A 20767-nucleotide genomic window follows, 5' to 3' on the forward strand; every position below is an offset into this window, starting at 1 on the left:
GCTCAGTCGACACGACATCAAACACGCATCTCCAAACCTAGTCTTACAGGCGCTTGTAACGCTAACCAGACAACCAAATGCTGCCATATACGCAATAAATAAAGAAATAAATAAACCCACATGATCATCGTTTTCGTGATCGATCATCGATGCCATGCAATCGAGTACTCGTGCCCATCCCTAATCTAGAGCGAGGAACACAATGCTTCGCATTTGGTGTGTACGTAGCATAAAACCAGAGGTATACTAGGGACGTCCACGTACGCATACAACAGCTATATAGAAAATACTGGCTGTTTCTCAATTCTAAGAACGGACTTGCGTGCTCGTGGAGACTGGTCTTGCAAGGCGACCATGGAAGAACGAACTCAGAAGGTCGCGCGAACACATAAAGCACTTGTGAGAATTGAGATGTGTGCGATCTTCCTGCTGGTCACGTGACCTCCCCAGATTTCAATACGCAAATCTGCACTCGATGCATCCTCGATATCAAGAACTCATCCGGGTATTTTCACGCGTCCTCTGTACTTGCGTTCTTGAGAATTGGAATTGAACTTCGACTGTTAATGATGACGTATAGCGAGGACACAACGATGCAAGATCGCTGAAGAACGCATATTGAGAAACAGCCACTGTGTCTGGACACTCCACTACAAACAATTACACAAAGGCAATAGACAGCATTTGCACACACACTATCGTTTTTTCTTCTTTTATTTTCACTTATTTCAAGAACAGAAACCTGCTAAGCTATGCTAAAAGTGCTAGTGCCAGACCCAGAAATCAGCTGAATGGATTCCAAAAAGCGGCATATTTTGAATAAGCATACAATAATGTGTTATTCTAACAGGAACACATCGCGATAACAGCAGGAAATAGAGAAAAGCTTTTATTGTTACCTCCAGTGAGATGTCATCTCTGCTGGGCAGACTCTGACCTACGGCGGCGAGGGACACCTGTTCGATGTCCCTGATGCTCTTGTTTATGCTGTCAATGGACTGGTCACATTCTCGTTGCCCAGGGGCCTTGTCCCTATGACAACAGAGCACCAGAGGTTGCTACAGGGTTGCCTGAGGGATTTTTCTCAGCTAGGACTTAATTTAATTACACCTCTCGACTCCATCCGGATATTGCACATTACGTTATCATAAAAAGCGACACACATAGTTCTGATTGGATAAAGCGGATGACAGTGTTAGCGATTTCTATTACAGTTGAGAAGACACCATCAGGAGCTGACCACAGATCAGACCCCTGTACGCTCGATGAGCATAAGCGTGCATGACAATCTGTGTTCAGTTCTTACCATGCAACATCAATCACACTGTGTGCTCTCAGCAAAGATGGAAACCCATTAAGAGTCGATTAGGATTGTAATATACAATCCTGCGAAATTGCAAGTGGTCTGTTATCCAGCTGTTATTATTTACAGAGAAAAGAGCTTTTGAATAGCTTTACGTTTTACTGAAACAGGTGGTCGTGCAGATCAAAGTCAATACGAATTAAAAAATATAACGCCAATCAAATGTATAATTGAAATATAAACATCAAGTAGCCAATTTGGTTTCTATATTTTTATGTGGGGGCTACCGTAAGCAGTTGCCCCCACATTAGTAAGGTCCTGGGTGATGTTAAGATGATGTGGGCGTTTTTTGGGTGGTCCCCATCAAAAGAAACCATCCAAAAGGTGCTATCTGTATTTGTTTCCAAGCTAAGCAGATTGGATCATTTAAAATGATGTAGTTAGCATTCATAAAAATTTCTGCAGGTTTTACAGACCTGATAGACGTGATGAGGCTTTTGATAGAGTCTGACACGGTGCGGGAGTGGCCTGCCAGGATGGACCAGGTGGGCGGGTCTTTGGGGTTAATGATGAGTGACCGGGCGGTCTCTAACAGGTGGGTGGAGCTGTCCAGCATCGAACGAGCCGAGCGTACGATCGGTTCCTGGGCAGCTGAACCCTTGAGGAAAAAATGTGTAAAGTTATGTTTGAGAAATGATTTTCGAAAGACACCTATATTTTATAGTATATATATATATATATATATATATATATATATATATATATATATATATACATATATATATATATATATATATACATATATATATATATATATATATATATATATATATATATATATACATATACATATATATATATACATATATATATATATATATATATATATATATATATACATATATATATATATACATATATATATATACATATACATATATATATATATACATATATATACATATATATATATATACATATACATATATATACATATACATATATATACATATATATATATATACATATATATATATATATATACATATATATATATACATATATATATATATATATATATATACATATATATATATATATATATATATATATATATATATATATATATATACATATATACACGTATGCAAAGCATGCTGTGAAAAGGCCGATAAGAGGAAATTCAATGTCACAAAGTCCCTGAACTGAGAGAAACCACTTTAAATTTACCTCAACATTACAGACAATATTTAAAACCTGGAAACATTTTAAAAGTACATTTTTCCATACTAAACACTAAAAATAGTACAAAAAGGATGTGTATTATTTTTAATCTACAAGTTAAGTGAAAAAAACCTTTAAAAATGTTTCACTTATAAAAATCAACTATGGATAAGTACATTTTTCTAATTATTTATAATTTGTAATTATTTTAATGAATTTTTATGCTCCCTACATGCATTTCTTAAGACTTTAAAATTAAGGAATTATTTAAGATTTATGGGTCTGTTAAATCGAGTATATTTTTGATATTGATCTATATTAAATAATATTTGATATATTATGTTAACAAAACATTTCTGTTATTCATTTTTAGGCCACCTGGAAAAACATTTCTACAGTGGACAATAAAAAAAGTATGCGCACACACAGACACGCTTAAGTATTGTGTAATATTCGGCACTTCATCACCTCATGGCTTATCTGTGCAGGAATGCTTGCAAACTCCGGGTTGGAGGCAAAGGTGGAGAGATTATCCACAGCTTCAATCAGCGGGGTCGTGGCTATCCGGCACCTTTCGCGGTTCTCATCAGAGAAATCCCCATCTAAGGCCTGAGAAAACAGTAAAGACAGACCACTTACGGCAAAATACTACACAAATTGAGCTGCGCTTAACGCTATGAGGTTGCATGTGGTCAGGCACGCTTCATGGTAATATAGAAAATTCAATAATTACTCATTATCAAAAAACATTTGGTAATTAATTCCCTTTTACCTTGATAGTTTTGACAAGGTTAGCCGTGGTATTGGCGACTTCCTTGGCTGACTGAACGAAATGTCTTCTGGCTACTGGATTGGCTGTTTTGGAAGACGCCAGACGACAGGCGTTGCAAAGTGCCGAGGTGTGCTTTGCAACAATGGTAGCTGCCGACAGAACCTACATAAAAAAATTAATGTTAACAGTTACTCAGCTATTTAGTGGCTCTTTTTGATTGACACTGGCTCTTTTTGATTGACACTGGCTCTGGTTGATTGACACTGGCTTTTGTTGATTGACACTGGCTCTGGTTGATTGACACTGGCTCTGGTTGATTGACACTGACTCTCGTTGATTGACACTGACTCTCGTTGATTGACACTGGCTCTCGTTGATTGACACTGGCTCTGGTTGATTGACACTGGCTCTCGTTGATTGACATTGGCTCTCGTTGATTGACACTGGCTCTCGTTGATTGGCACTGGCTCTCGTTGATTGACACTGGCTCTCGTTGATTGACACTGGCTCTCGTTGATTGACACTGGCTGAGTTGAGTTGACACAATCTCGCTGATGGACACTGGCTCTGGTTGATTGACACTGGCTCTGGTTGATTTACACTGGCTCTGATTGATTGACAATAACTCTGGTTGATTAACACTGGCTCTGGTTGATTGACATTGGCTCTGGTTGATTGACAATGGCTCTGGTTGATTTACACTGGCTCTCGTTGATTGACAATGGCTCTCTTTGATTGACACTGGCTGAGTTGACACAATCTCATTGATTGACACTGGCTCTGGTTGATTGACACTGGCTCTGGTTGATTGACACTGGCTCTGGTTGATTGACACTGGCTGAGATAAGTTGACACAATCTCACTGATTGACACTGGCTCTGGTTGATTTGACACTGTCTGAGTTAAGTTGACACTGTCTGACTTGAGTTGACATTGGCTAAGTTGAGTTGACACTGGCTAAGTTGATTGACACTGGCTCTCTTTGATTGACACTGGCTCTCTTTGATTGACACTGCCTCTTGTTTATTGGCAGCGGATCTCATTGATTGCAGGGACTCTTTTTTTGATTGACAGCAACTCTTTTTTGATTGACAGCAACTGTTTTTGAATGACAGCAACTTTTTTTGATTGACAGTGACTCTTTTTGATTGACAGCAACTCTTTTTGATTGACATAGACTCTTTCTGATTGACAGAGACTCTTTTTGATTGACAGAGACTCTTTTTGATTGACAGTGACTCTTTTTGATTGACAGCAACTCTTTTTGATTGACAGCGACACATTTTGATTGACATAGACTCTTTCTGATTGACAGAGACTCTTTTTGATTGACAGCGACTCTTTTTGATTGACAGCGACTCTTTTTGATTGACAGAGACTCTTTTCGTGTGGCACAATCAACATGAGCCGATCATATACAAGATGCAAAAAAATTAATATAGTGCTGAAAAGTTAAAATTGTAACCTGGGAGGGGCTGCTGGCTGGGTCCACCAGGTTCTGGCAAGCCATCTGAATGGCCTGATTGGCTCTGGCAAACTGGATGGGATCGACCAATCCCTGATGACCGGACTGGCTATTAGGGTCCGAGATGCCTACCAAATAGGAGGCCTGAATAGAAAGAGAAAAATATGAAAAAAATTTCTAAAGCCCAATGTTTCAGGTGCATTGTGGGGGTAGTATCAGACAGTACCAGGCTAACATCTTACCTGACCCGCTGCCTCGGTCAATCCACATAGCGCTTTCGATGCCACGCCTACACAATCCCCAAACGCTGGCACGTTTCCCGTCTTACAGTGCTGTGAAATTCCAGCCATAGCTTCCCCGAGAACCTGCTCGGTCAGCAGCAGAGTTGTGTTAGAGATGCATTCGAAGTGAACAGCTGCATGTTTCCAGAAGAATTTTGGGAATGTTGCGGATAATTCCTTACCTTGGAGTTCTCCATAACGCTTTCGATGCAGTCAAAGTAGGAGAGATCACTGACTGGCTCATTGGGATTGTCCAACATTCCTCGAACGGCCTGCGTGTATGTGGGAGAGAAAGACTGTGAGCATTGGGACTTTTAAAACGGTTGTTGGTCAGAGTTTTTTCTTCATAGTATAAACAGGAATTTCAAGGTTCATAAATTTAACACAATGGGTTTTATCAAAATGGTTGTAAAAGTTGGCAGGGCAAATAAACATCTAAAATATAAACTGTATAAAAGGACAGAGTGTTCCTGTAGCTTAGTTGGTAATGCATTGCGTTAGCAGCACAAAGGCCATGGGTTTGATTCCCCGGGAACACACATACTGATGTGTATCTTTAATTCACCACTAAAAGTGTCTGCCAAATGCATACAGTAAATATTTGTGTATGTACCTCTAGTTCTCTGAGAGCATTGTCACATTCTTTTTGTCCTGGTGCCTGCTGGGTACACAGCGTGATGAGCTGGTTAATGCTCTCCGTCACTGCTCTGAAACACAAGACGACAGAAAATCATAAACTCACAGTCATAATGACAAGATATTGCACCTTCCAGCAGTTCTGTCATAAGAGTTGACACACCAACATTAAAACATCTCACAAAAACAACATGACCAGACTAGGTTCTGTTTCAGCCGAATGAGCCCAGATGTGCGAGTCGTCCTCTCTCTCTCTTATTAAGGACAAATAAATCAATTTAGCCCCAAACCTTCAAAAACAGGTGTTGTGCTCTATCTGAGGGGACACAAACCTTATACACACACATTTTGATTTTGCTTAGCGCACAACAGTTGTTTATACTGAGATAATGATTTCTATATTGCATAAGTCTACCCTTAAAACTACTTCTGACCTTTAAAGGGGACATTTCACAAGTCTTTTTTAAGATGTCAAATAAATCTTTGGTGTTTTCAGAGTAGATGTGTGAAGTTTTAGCTCAAAATACCATATAGATAATTTATTATAACATGTTAAAATTGCCACTTTATAGGTGTGAGCAAAAATGTGCCGTTCTTGGGTGCGTACTTTTAAAGGCAATTGAGTTGATCTCTGCACTAAATGGCAGTGCTGTGGTTGGAAAGCGCAGATTAAGGGGTGGTATTATCCCCTTCTGACATCACAAGGGGAGCCACATTTCAATTAGCTATTTTTTCCACATGAAAATGGTTTACCAAAACTAAGTTACTGGGTTGATTTTTTCACATTTTCTAGGTTGATAAAAGCACTGGGGACACAATTATAGCACTTAAACATGGAAAAAGTCACACTTTCATAAAATGTCCCCTTTAATGATTTTAAAGGGATAGTTCGGCCAAAAATAATATTAAACCCATGATTTACTCACCCCCAAGCTGTCCGAGTTGCATATGTCCATCGTTTTTCAGACAAACACATTTTCGGTTATTTTAGAAAATGTTTTAGATCTTTCAGTTGATTAAATGTAATGTTACGGGGTCCACGACCTTCAAGTCCAAAAAAAGTGCGTCCATCCTTCACAAAATAAATCCAAACGGCTCCAGGATGATAAACAAAGGTCTTCTGAGGGTAATCCACGCGGTGTTGTTGTAGAAATATCCATATTTAAAACTTTATTAACGAAAATAAATACCTTCCGGTAGTGCCGCCATCTTAGCCGCGTCCACATTTAGGAGAGAGTATTAGCGTAGTGTACGCACTTTTCTTAGTGACGTATGACAAATTCGGAGGGTGGGGGCACAGAGCAGCAGAGTAGCCTCTGTAGGCTGCGTAAGCTCTCATCCTGAATGCGGACGCGACTAAGATGGTGGCGCTACCGGAAGGTATTTATTTTCGTTAATAAAGTTTTAAATATGGATATTTCTACAACAACACCGCGCGGATTACCCTCAGAAAACCTTTGTTTATCATCCTGGAGCCGTTTGGATTTAATTTGTGAAGGATGGACGTACTTTTTTGGACTTGAAGGTCGTGGACCCCGTAACATTACATTTAATCAACTGAAAGATCTAAAATATTTATAAAATATCCGAAAATGTGTTTGTCTGGAAAAACGATGGACATATGCAACTCGGACAGCTTGGGGGTGAGTAAATCATGGGTTTAATATCATTTTTGGCCGAACTATCCCTTTAATTAAACTTTTAAAATTAAAGTAAATATAAGGGTGAAGCTTCATTATTGCTTTTTCTAATAATCATACGTTTTTGTGATTTACATCATAAAATTTCATACAAATTAGCCACGTTTAAAACAGTTGGGAATTCGCATGAGTTAAGGCTGGCAAACCGGATCTACACAAAAGCTCACCCAGCCATAAACGGACAAAACTATAAACATCAGAAATTCCCCATTCACAAACAAACACAAAAACAAAACTCAAACAAGCCGATAAACACACACAAACAAACACGCATACACATTTATTTTCCACATCCTCATGAATCCAATCTTTTATCCATCGTAATATCTGCGTACACACGACTTGAATCAATAGAGTTTACATGCCAGACCAGTATGTGGTGCTGTAATTCTGCACAGAGATACTAAAAAAGAAAGAAAAAAAAAGACTTTGAGTGTGCGTACATGCGTGTGTGGAGCGCTGTAAGGGAACACCGAGGTTACCCTTCACCGGTGTTGTTAGATTTTCGGCCCATTTACAAAATATGTTTTTTAGAACAAAGGTTCCCAAATATTTCATTCTGCGACCCACTTAGGTATAAATGAAATCGGGACCCACCAACATATTTTTAAATGTAAATATTGAGGAAAACATTTTTTTCTCTTTTATAATCGAGTGGTTTTTATTTCCCTTGTGTTTTATAAATGAAATGTAAGTTTAATTGCAGCATCAAAATAACTTATGATATAAAATATCGAAATCATTATAGTCGCTTTGCGCGACCCCCCTTATCCCACTGTGTGAGGGGCAACCCTCCGATCTCTGTGATGAAGCCAATATGGAAGTGACTTAAACTGCAATTCATTGACTGGCCGCTAGAGGCTGGCTCCAAAAGGGAGTTAATCCCCATCCTGCCTCTTTACTCATTTCCGGATATCCGTGAGTGATGCGCTGTGACGCGCGGCCAAGATGGCGACGGCAGGCACCACCTCCAATTGGCTTCAAAAATGATCTTCAGAAACCTATGGGTGACGCTCATGGACACTACATCCATATTGTTTTACAGTCTATGGTCCTGACCCTTAGTTTGAAAACCACTGCCGTAGGATAAAGAGGGCATCCCGGACTTCGATAAGTTACCACGCCGTCAAATGTCTAAGATAATAAAAAATCTTTAGATATTTTGTTTTTTGTATTTAAAACTCCTTGGTTGCAAGTTTCAAGTTAATCCCAAATTGAGATCTAAATCAGAGTTGTAAGTAATAAAGCAACAGAATTAAAGATAATCTAGGTTTACTGTAAAACCTGGATTAAAATGATGGTTTAAATGTAACCCTGATTATTTTTAAACAAGGTTTTAGAACGTTTGGTGCAACAGAATCCTTGATTTAAACCTAATCCATGTTGGTGCAACCCTCCCGTAATGCATCACTGCATGATTAACCGTGCAAAAACATTTAGCTGACTAGTTTAGTTTTGGCGTTAGCCGGCAAACTGCCTCCTATCTTGGGTAATAATCGCTCAGCTCTCTGCAGAACGACATCTGAATGTTATTCCTACCGTGCAGCAGCTGCGAGGAGATTCTTGGCGTTCGCGGCTCCTGGATCCACAGAGAGGGACTTGGCGGCCAACAGCAGCTTGCTGGATGCCATAGAGATGTTTTTCAGGTTGCCGATTACTTGAATCTGGTCATCTTTGGACTGTGGAACAGAACATGGTGGTTTAGCCGAAAGTGTGATGAATTCACACAATTCATATTTTTTACAATTTCAACTGGTTATTATTACATGTGCAATAATATTATTTTAAAGCTTAAACTGGATATGGATAAACTGTTTGTTTGTTAAATGTAGACTCAATAATATTTCAAGTTAATGCTGTTTCTTGAGTATGAATCTGATACAGTAGCTATGTTTATATGTACAACATTTTTACATGCACCCTAAACATTGCAATCTGATTAAAATGTTTGAGTACATGTACATTCAATATAATTCGAACCAAACGGCTTTGCAAGTGCACAGCCAGGGTTGCCAGATTCATGTATCAAAATCATCCCAATGGACATACAAAACTATCCCAAAAGCATCCTAATGTAAAAATCCTTTCATCTTTTACACACAGAAAAAATTCAACTTGTGGAAAAAGCAGAGGACTTGGCAAAGCTGTGCACAGCATCTCTCGCCGAGTTCACGCTTTATCTCTGGATAAATGTACAAAGACAAAGCTGAGTTGGAGAAAGTTGTTCTTAAGAAGTTTTCAATGAAAACCAAATAAACCAGAAATTTTAGACTTGGTTTTCAAAAAAGAAAATCTAGGCAAGTAATCAGCAAATTTATTTAGAAATTTTAACCCTTTTACAGGTGGATAAAATATTTAATATTTCTCATTTTTTGGCGCAATTGGCGGTTACACCATTTGACATTTTCAGGTTTTAACTCTCATAAAAATAGTGCAAATGTAATTTTTTATTGCATAAAATTAACATAAATACACTACGTGCATTGAAATAAACCTGATGCATGCTTTTAAAACAAGTTTTTATTTTTTTTTATCATCTTGCCAAACTGTTTTGTCAATGACCCACATACAGAGAAAACTTTTACTAAAAAATTATGCAATATATAATTTCCTATCCAATAAAGAGTATTTATGGCATGATTTCTAAATTTACTTAAAACTGTTAGGATATCAGTACCTGAGTGTGTCCGGCCATCTCAATGCCGGCATCTAGAAAGTCATCAAAGTAGTGGCTGAACTTTCCAGAGGCCACGGCCAGCTGACTGCTGGTACCCCGGGTCGACTGCACCACATCTCCAGCAGAGTGGTTCAACTCGGCTGCTGTGTGGTTCAGATCCGTCTGTGCCTCCTGGAAGGATTTGGAGCACGGAGGAAGCTGGATGGCCAGGAGAAGATCCAATTATACGATTGTGTGGAACAACAGCGTTTATAAATGTACAGAAAACATATTCTGGATTGTATTTTGTGGTTATTTTCATAATTTTTGAGCATACCTAAGCAACCACCCAATTTGGATATTTACTACATTGCCAAATGACAGATGAATTTGCACTTTTGAATTTTAACATAAAGGATATAAAAGCACCAACAGACCCATTCACTTTCATTGTATAGAAAAGTCGATCTCCATTCATTTATAAATGTCTGTATTGGATACATATGAAAAATTCCCTTATGAACCAAAGGACAACTTACATTTTCCACAAGAAGTTTCTTACTGGCCTCTCCGATGCTCCTGAGAGCCATGTCAACATCCTTCTGTCCAGGTAAGCAGTTAACGCAGTTATTGAGGGAGTGAGACACGGCCTTCGCCACCTGAGAGAAAGCAAAAACACACACGTTCCCTCCAATAACTCTATGATGGCCCGGGGAGATTCACTGCAAATTTAAAATTCAAATCATCCCCTTAGCAGAACAGAGAAATTCATGTCTCTAATTTATGCCACTGTCACAGACATATGCCAACCAATATGTTCGTGTCCCAAAGGAACCTGGGAGAGTCAAGAGGCACGCCTTTTATAAAGCAGGCCAGCAAGAATGACACGCAAAAGGAAACGGCTCAGTTAAGCACATTCATCCTAAATACGGTGTATTTTCAACCATACAGTAGTATGCCGAAATATGAGTATCCTTAAAGTGCCCATCTTATGACTGCTTTTCCACAAGTTATATAGGTGTATGAGTTCCATAAAGCATGTTTCAAAAGTTGTTTGCTCGAAATAACTTGTAGGAAAAGATTGTTACCCATCTCTAGTAGCCTCTGTTTCAGGGCAGTTCAGATTGTGCCGTTTTAAGCTAGTCTTACATATTTATGAGCTGCTGCTCCTTTGATCACGCCCCACTACTAACGTCATGTGCCCGTGCGCATGCTCAGTGGTCTCGTGAGCAGTACAGACCATACTGTGTTATTATTTTAAATATTATTATTATTATTAACGGTTTATGTTGCCAACAGACAAATCATGCAGAAAAGTATCACTAATAAGTACACTACAGGAGAAGAAACTCATGACACACAATGATTCCAGAGTAAATTGTGATGTTACGTTAGCAGTCACAACAACAAACTCGTTTTCCCTGGACAATGCTAACATATTCCCATTATAAAACATTTTCAAACACATTATTTTCGCAAATTACATAAATTAAGACCCGGCGGGGGATGTATACTGCTTGTGGACCGCGTGCTAATTGCTAGAAGCTAGCGGGAGGTCCGGACCGTAAAGTTATAAGAGGCTCGGGGGTTAGCATCGTCAGAAAAGCCGGGGCTGTAAGGCGCGGTCTCGGTGTGTCAAACTCATCATGACACACAAAGATTCCAGCGTAAATTGTGATGTAGCAGTCTGAACAATACACGCATTTTCCCTGGACAATACTAACATATTCCCGTTATAAACATTTTCAAACGCATTATTTTCGCAATTTACAGAAATTAAGACCCGGCGGGGGATGTATACTGCTTGTGGACCGCGTGCTAATTGCTAGAAGCTAGCGGGAGGTCCGGACCGTAAAGTTATAAGAGGCTCGGGGGTTAGCCTCGTCAGAAAAGCCGGGGCGGTAAGGCCCGGTCTCGGTGTGTCAAACTCATCATGACACACAAAGATTCCAGCGTAAATTGTGATGTAGCAGTCTCAACAATACACTCATTTTCCCTGGACAATACTAACATATTCCCGTTATAAACATTTTCAAACGCATTATTTTCGCAATTTACAGAAATTAAGACCAGGCGGGGGATGTATACTGCTTGTGGACCGCATGCTAATTGCTAGAAGCTAGCGGGAGGTCCGGACCGTGTATATATCTATGCGGACCGTAAAGTTATTAGAGGCTCGCCTCGTCAGAAAAGCCGGGGCGTACGGTCTCGGTTAGTTTGGCAAAAAGCTTTTAGCTCTAGCATCATAAATGTAGTATTTTGTGACAGAAGATGACAACATGCAAAATATAACGTGACTTCTTACCTTTTGTGATGAAACAACGCGATCGCGAATTGAATCCAGTCTGTTTCAGATGTGTGAATGATCCATGAAAGTCCAATAAAATACATCCAATGACCATTTTTGTCCACAAATGCGTATAATCCGCGAAATATAGATACATAGTCTGTTGTTTACATCAGATTTCGCATGAAGGTCTTATCGCCTACAATCTGAGGACTGTTTGCGTCGTAACACACTGTATATAAGATACTCCGGGTTCCAATAATCACGCGTTAAAACTTTGTTTTTAAAAGTAGGCGGGAGTATAATCCATAATATCCAAATAGCGCTGTTATTTCCGTGAGACATGCTAAAAGCACAGAGGGTCTCATTCAAGTGACTGCTCTATGCTCTCTAGCTACCTGGTGGGTGGAGACCTGCGAGTGGGGTGGTGGGCGGGAAAATTCAAACTGAATGTGACGAAACTTTTTGTTACGTCACAACGGAGCTGAGTTTTAACTCGCGCAATCTGAGACTCAAGGCAGAGGACATTCAGAAACCTGTATCTCACTCAAAACAGCATGGATGGATTTTTTTCCAAGTTTGTATGCGTGTGGGAGCATCAGAGACACAAAATAACACCCCAAAACCCAGAAAAAGTGAGTTTTTCATAATACGGGCACTTTAAAGTACCAAAATGGTTTGGGTCTTCCAGTAAAATTTTAAAGTGCTGATCCATGAACACTTAGCGCCTGATATAACCCACAACTTGCGACAGGGTGTATTTTAGTGATGCTATATTGAATTAATAAATCAAATAAGTGACGATTCACTGAATTAATAACACGTTTTGTAGTAAATCATGCATAAGAAATAATAAATCAAGAAAAGCTGATCGCAATGTCTAGGCAACAACCGTCATTTTTGTTATGTGTTAGCATACAAAACTCTTTTGCTACACATTCAAATGTATATACTTTAGTAGCATATACAAAAAGTACATACTTATGGTGCACAATATAAATAGGAACACAGCACAGGTCCTGCACACTACCTGAAGACAAAGAAACATTGTTGCGCTCCCCAACTTGGATCTTGAAACCTATGTACTATGAAAACTGCCTACTTGATGACATTTATCTATATTGCAGTGTTGTTCAAAGATTGAATGCGTGTAATGTCTAATTCATTTACAAGTTCCCACCTGCGCTAGTCTCTGCTGGCTCTCGGCATCACCAGGGCAAACCAGGGCTTGGTGGGCTTCGTGGATTAGCATGGCTGAGCCCTCCATCACATGACAGGCGGAGTCCAGCATGCCGGCGGCGGCCTGGGGCTCCACGCTGCTCGCGGCCACTCCTCTCGCTGCCAGGGCCAGCGTCCTCAAGGCTTGAGCCGTTTCTCTCGCGGCTACACCTGCCACATGGACCGACCAATACAGCGCAAGTTAATCGTGAGTCCAGTAGTCCCTTTCACGTGTACAGTATTTACTGGTAAATTAATTATTGTACTGTTTTCATTTAATTTTAGGTGATTCGGTCTCTAAATGCAATAAAATATGATTTTATCAGTTTTAATTATTGTTATTATTGGATGGTTGATTTATTTTTTTCTAACACCTGGAGAAAACAAAAAACATTAACGTTAATGATATTGTAATGACAAATTGTATTTGTAACACTGTAGTTGAGGTCAAGAAAAATATTGCTGACGCTGTTTGACAGACTATTTGACAGAGTTTTTCATTAGTAATGTGTTGCCAGACCAGTGAGATAATAGCCCCAGTATCAGATAAAAGTCATAATGCTCATTAAAAGACATCCCTATCACTTATACTACTCTAAATCACATCATATTCATATTATACTGGCCATAAGCCCATAAAAAAATTATGATATCGGTTGACCACTAGTGTGCAATTTTGTATCGTTACTCTGCATTTAAAAAGCAACATATTCACTAACTATCACTCCTTTCCGAATGCTTTAAGTAAAAGTGCCATAAACAGTACTGCAAAATGAGAGACACATTGGGGCCGTGATGCAAAGCACAAGCCCAACTTTTCGTTCCAAATAAAGCTTTCAGCCTCATTTTGGCGCATGGCTGACCTACAACGCCCCTGCTGTTACAACAAATGAGTGTGGAGGGAAAATGAGGCACCATATGGGATCTGGCCTTTACTTATAGAACAGAAAGCGAGAAAGTGTAAAAGGTGAATGCAGGCAAATTGCATTATCCAGCCAAGTAAAGCCCAATTGCTGATGGTATGTTAAATCCGGCGAAAATAAAACTAATGAGGGACGCGGGTTTGTTATACCCTCGGCTGCAGAAATTTGGGTGGAAGAGGAGGGGTTTGTTCGACCGTGCTATAAAAATCTGTCTTCAGGAGCTCCCCTGAGAACAGCGATCCAGCCAGAGAGAGTGAAAAATTGATGGGTGGTGTAGGTAACAAGATCTATCAGTTCCCAGTTTTCAGCCGTTTAATTTGGGAAAACGCAGCTGGATTTTGAGATGCTGGCTTATTATATCATTTCTGCAAAAGGTTGACACAAGCAAATGTTCAATGAGCTAACAATTTCTATCAACCAATCAAAGCCCTCTAAAATTGTAGGGCAATGATTGGTTAATACCAATGATGTGTAAATAATGTTGCACACATCACTTTTTAATACTAATCAATAAAAGTATTTAGTTTAATATGTAGTAAATGTACAGAGGGCATCTCACCAGTATAATGTTCATTGCCCTGGGCGGCACAGGTCAGCAGCTGGGCCATGGAAGAGCCCACAGCTTTGGATGTACTTCCCAGATCCTGTGCACACTTTTCTAGCTACACATACAGGAATGTTAAATGTAAGTCCCACATGTGTGATATTATACAAATACATATTTGCATTTTATCCTATGTAATAATTACAGATTCTCCAGGTAATGGCTTGAGTTGTCCATCTAATGCAGCCATTTTTGCATCCTGTAGCTCACTCTTCAAAGACTGGACAGCATTGAGCGCAGAGTCGATCTCTAGAGGACCACACGCTTCATGAGCCTGTGACACAAACCAACATTTTCATAAAACATCACCCACCAATTTATTACAATTAGATGTATGCATATGACAGACGCTTGGAGTGCATTCAACGTACAGATGTTTTATTAGTATGCGTGTTTGCACTGGGCATCAAACCCATGACCTTTGCTACAATAATGCAATACTTTTTCAATTTATCAATTTTTTTAATAATTCAAAGGTCCAAATTTTTCCGCTTATACCACGATTACCACAGACATTGCTCTGGTGGTTATTTTAAAGGGAACATATATCACGAAAATCTGACTTTTTCCATGTTTAAGTGCTTTAAATTGGGTTCCCAGTGCTCCTATCAACCTAGAAAATGTGAACAAGAACAACCACGTAACTTAGTTTTGGCAAACCATTCCCTGCAAGCACGTGAATTTTTTTTTATTTGGCTCCCCTTGTGATGTCAGAAGGGGATAATACTGCCCCTTAATCTGCACTATCCAACTACGGCACTGCCATTTTTAACATGCTATAATAAATTATCTGAGGTTTTTTGAGCTAAAACTTCACATATGTACTCCGGAAACACCAAAGATTTATTTTACATCTTAAAAATAGCTCGAAAAATAATACATACCCGTGAAACATTTCTTAACCAATCAGAATAAATCAACCTTCAACTGTGGTATAAGATACTATATACTCCATAACACTTTAAAAATGATGTGAATGCATGTGACATCTGTATCTGCTACCTTTAAGTGCCTACAGTAAATTTGCGATCCATACGCTGAGGAGTGGAGAGATGTTTGTTAAAAATGAGCCTGTTACTGAATGATTTACTTTAAAGCAATGCATTGTGGGTCCAGTACCTTTTGCGCAGCTGTCCGCAGTTCTGCAAGGCATGTGGCCAGGTTTTTGGCACACTGGCCGAGTTGCATCGCAGCTGCCTGGTCAGTTACCGTCGGAACGGCCGATTTAGCAGACGTCACCATTTTACTACCGGGCTGAAGACAAACAACAAAACAAACATCAACAAAACAACCTGAGTGAACAACTCAATGCCTTTGAATTGAGAGGCTGCTACAATAAACAAATGTACAAGATACCTGTAGAAAACTCTGGCTGGCAAAGATAAGTGCCAACTGAGCACCGAGGTCTTCAGGGTGGGCCTGACTGCCCCTCATTCCCTGGACCAGATGTGGAATATGATCTGCTACAGCCTAAATCCATCCACAAACAAAATAAACATAAAAGTATGGTCGTATAAATTCAGTTTTGCACATTATTCATTATTGTCCTGAACTAAATATATTACATTTTTCAGAATAATATTTTAACCACAATACCTTGCAGCTGAGCACTAGCTGCTGATGTGACATGGTGTTCTTGTTGGATGCAGCTGCATTCTGGGCCGCTGCGATGGTCTGCGTCGCAGCCGCGGCAGCCTGCTTCGCTGCATTCTGTAGTAGATATTGCAAATGTAATTACAATTGCATTAAATAGCACAAAAGCTGCATAAAGAATCAGTCAATGACGCCTTTTATTGGTATTGATCTGGGAGAATCGTGGCATTAAAGGGGACAGAGAATGAAAAATCATTTTTACCTCATCTTTGTTGAATTATGGTAGTCTAGCCGCATTCACAAACATACAAACAGTGCTAGACATGCTAAACATCTCAGTCTCATAGAAATTCCTCTTTTAGAAATGTCAGCCAGAAAACGGCCCAATGTGAAAAACTGATGCTTATGACATCACAGGCATCTCCCTGCACCTTCACTTTAAAATAATTGGCTACATTTTTAGAGTGGCAGCAAAGTCAGCCAATCAGTAATGAGATTGCAAGTTAAGCCAGTAGGGGGAGCCAAATAGGTGCAAAACCACTTGTTTAAAATCCCCCACCCTAATAGAGCTATCTGAGAGAGGTTTTTAGGAAGCTTCTAAGGCATTACAGACCCAAACAAAAACATTTTTGTCAACATGTCACATCACAGAACAAGGATAAATACCCTGTTCAATCATTCTAAGTCACCTTTAAAGGGATAGTTCACCCAAAAATGAAAATAATGTCATTAATGACTCACCCTCATGTCGTTCTAAACTCGTAAGACCTCCGTTCATCTTCGGACCACAGTTTAAGATGTTTTAGATTTAGTCTGAGAGCTTTCTGACCCTTCATTGAAAATCTACGTACGGTATACTGTCCAAGTCCAGAAAGGTAATAAAAACATCATCAAAGTAGTCCATGTGACATCAGTGGGTCAGTTAGAATGTGTTAAAGCATCGAAAATACATTTTGGTCCAAAGATAACAAAAATTACGACTTTATTCAGCATTGTCTTCTCTTCCCCGTCTGTTGTGAAGCGCATGTGCGAGACTAAAGTCACTTGACTGCAGTGATGTGGCTGACGTGTTATCTGGTGCACCCCAGCTGTTTTTTTTGTTTGTTTGTTATTTTTGGACCAAAATGTATTTTCTATGCTTCAACACATTCTAACTGACCCACTGATGTCACACGGACTACTTTGATGATGTTTTTATTACCTTTCTGGGCATGGACAGTATATTGTCCGTAGATTTTCAATGAAGGGTCAACAAGCTCTCAGACTAAATATAAAAACAATTAATTTTTGGATGAACTGTCCGTTTAATTGAAGAATTATGCATAAATATGAATAAATGGCACATTTAATTGTCATGTTACTAGAAAAACAAACAAATACATGTAAATACATGTAGTACACCACTTTTTTGTTAGGGGTTTTCAATATTTTTGGTATCCTGTTCCCTTAAGGGCATATACTGTAGTCCCCATTTGTACATTTCATTAGCATCTTTCACACCACTATAATTTACCATATTTAAAAGTGTGTGTCGGCAGAGAGGAGCTAACACAGAGTGCCACGCTGAACAGAAAGGGGGAGGATAATGCATTTAAAACGTCTCCTCACCTCCAGTCGGTGAATAAGCTTCTTCTTAATGGCGTTTTGAGCAGCTGCGTTGGTGGCGACTCGCAGCCCTTCGGCAGCCTCACGCAGCCTCTGCTGCTGGTCTTCATTTTCGGGGTACGCGGCCGCCCCCTGCACGGGTGCAATTCAGTAATTACTGGATATATAATGCATTTAATGTAGTTTGGAAAGCTAAATGAAAATATACACAGTAGTGACATAACACTGTATTGACCAATCAGAATCCGAGAGTGGCTATTTTATAGACAAGGTCACATTATTGAATAAACTGAATTTGATAGATCATTTCAAGAGAAATTTTTAGACTCCACGTGAAGGAAAAAACATCAAAGACACTCTGCCATCCGCACATTTACGGTGCATAAAACACACACACAATGCAAAGAGGAATTAGGGTCTGTCTGCTCTATTTCTGTTACCAAGGTAACCGGCTGCGGCGAATTCCTCATCTTTACATTGAATAACGACAGCAACGTTGGGATTAATGCATCACGGATCAAATGTGCCTAACAAACCATTTCATGTCCGCATATTAAGCACGTCCTGACCATTTACTGTATGCTTATGGGTTGCTAAGGGGGGCTGACAATCATTTCGGTGGCCCCGCTCATCTTCTCTTGATCTACATCATGAAATCTTGGCTCGGGGCTTTTTAGGTTCCACGGAGATGAAGCACTATTTTGGTGTGGTCGCCGATCATGGTTTTGGGATAATAAACTAGCATTTTTGTATTTTGATTGAGAAATTATAAGCTCAAACAAACACTTTTCAGAATGATGCTGTCTTATTCTTATGCTACATTGGATTTGTTTATATAATGTATATATAAATATGCGTCAAAACCATAGACTGTAAAAAATGGACGTAGGGTCCGTGACGTCACCCACATGTTTCATCGCCATCTTGGACGCGCATCACTCGCAGATATCCGAAAATGGATAAAAAGGTGGGATGTGGGTAAAGCTAAGGTGGCTGGTTGCTGAAACCACGCCCACCTAGCTCGATTCTAGTGACAGCAGTGGCAGTTCAACCGTCACTCAAGTGGCCACGCCCTTAATTATGCAGAACTTCAAGGCTTAATATAATGGATATGGATTCACTGGATATGGATTCACTGTCCATTTTACCAACCCCAGTATTGTGTTTTGACCGATATACATATCACCATGCACTAAGCATAATATTAACATAAAATGTTATGTCTGAGCAACATTTATATGTAGACTTCATACCTTTGCAGCCTCCACCATTCTGGCAGTGGCGTCGGCCAGCAGCTTGGCAGCCGCCAGCAGCTTCTTTGAATTATCCACATCGATTTCGGCCTCGGCATCGGAGCGCATGGCATTCACCAGGTCAGAAGTGGCCTGGGCCAGAACCCGTGCCTGTCGTACCATTTCACCTGCCAACGCACAACCATCCGGCCATCAGATATCTCCACATAATCATTATTTAAACACAATAATCCCATCATGTGATGTGGGCAGATCTTATGACATATTCCTGGCTCTGTCTTGACTCCAGACTGCAAATAACCCTACCACTGTTCTTAGTTTCTTTGATGTTGCCAAATCCGGCGGCGCTGAAGCCGTTTTGTCTGAAAATCAATCTCTCTGTGGTCTCTCTGCATATCGCTTTAGAAACTGAAGCGCTCAAACGTTTGTGCGTCCGTGTGACCTGAAGTACATCATTGATCAAGGGGCTTTCAAAAGAACGCCTACTCATTTTCTCATAAATGGTCTCTGTATTTCCCGTACACCTACGTACATCCAGAAATATAAGCGTTGACAAGATTATCAAGGGAGAGTGATGCCAGTATGAGGTGTTTCACCTTTAAACGTTTTAAAATTTCGGTGCGAAAATTGTGTGTTTGTTAACTCAACATGAAATGACTTTCCAATGCTTCTCACTTTTATAATTTGATGCATGTTGGAACTAAATAATATTCGATGTGAATATATTGGGCATTGACTGGTTTGTAAAAAGTGGGCGTGGTCAACAAAGATCAGCCATATTACGACAAAGTCCTTGATTAATACGCAAGCATGAGAGTACAGTTCCTAGCCATATCTGTCTGGAAAATCGCAACTTTTAATTTTCTGTCAGTCTTAGTACACAATGTAACTACAGAAGAAACAAGTTTTAAATAGGAAAAATATCCAAACTCTTTGGTTATTTTTTAGCGTGATGCAAATAGTACTAATCAGATTCAATGGATTGTGCTAAGCTATGCTAAAAGTGGTAGCGCCAGACCCGAAGATCAGCTGAATGGATTCCAAAAAGGCAAAAATCAAATGTTTAACTCTAGGGGAGCTGGAAAATTAGTATATTTTCAAAAAAAGTTTAGTGTCCTAAATGCTAATGTTCATTAAAGGGCCCATATTACGCAAAATCCACTTTTACAAGGTGTTTGGAAATAAATGTGTGTTGGCAGTAAACCAATAAATCAAAGTAGTCTCATTAGACATGCTGTTTTGATTCT

The 20767-nt window shown here is 39.5% G+C and overlaps 1 protein-coding gene across 1 annotated transcript in view; it reads right to left on the bottom strand.

The window, feature by feature from the left end:
* The window catches only part of tln2b (talin 2b), a 156269-nt gene that overhangs the window by 33667 nt on the left and 101835 nt on the right, over positions 1–20767 (bottom strand). The window contains exons 20-38 of the mRNA XM_065292101.2: positions 19521–19687; positions 18271–18399; positions 16666–16779; positions 16426–16539; positions 16189–16323; positions 15215–15343; positions 15025–15127; positions 13505–13713; positions 10577–10696; positions 10059–10256; positions 8921–9060; positions 5659–5752; positions 5228–5317; positions 5007–5129; positions 4765–4908; positions 3300–3461; positions 2996–3136; positions 1780–1961; positions 900–1032 (exon numbers count right to left, since the gene is read on the bottom strand). Coding sequence (XP_065148173.1) covers positions 900–1032; positions 1780–1961; positions 2996–3136; positions 3300–3461; positions 4765–4908; positions 5007–5129; positions 5228–5317; positions 5659–5752; positions 8921–9060; positions 10059–10256; positions 10577–10696; positions 13505–13713; positions 15025–15127; positions 15215–15343; positions 16189–16323; positions 16426–16539; positions 16666–16779; positions 18271–18399; positions 19521–19687 — 2627 coding nt within the window. The remainder of the gene's footprint in view (positions 1–899; positions 1033–1779; positions 1962–2995; positions 3137–3299; positions 3462–4764; positions 4909–5006; positions 5130–5227; positions 5318–5658; positions 5753–8920; positions 9061–10058; positions 10257–10576; positions 10697–13504; positions 13714–15024; positions 15128–15214; positions 15344–16188; positions 16324–16425; positions 16540–16665; positions 16780–18270; positions 18400–19520; positions 19688–20767) is intronic.

This window comes from Paramisgurnus dabryanus, chromosome 23 (genome assembly GCF_030506205.2).
Source record: "Paramisgurnus dabryanus chromosome 23, PD_genome_1.1, whole genome shotgun sequence".
NCBI lineage: Eukaryota > Metazoa > Chordata > Actinopteri > Cypriniformes > Cobitidae > Paramisgurnus > Paramisgurnus dabryanus.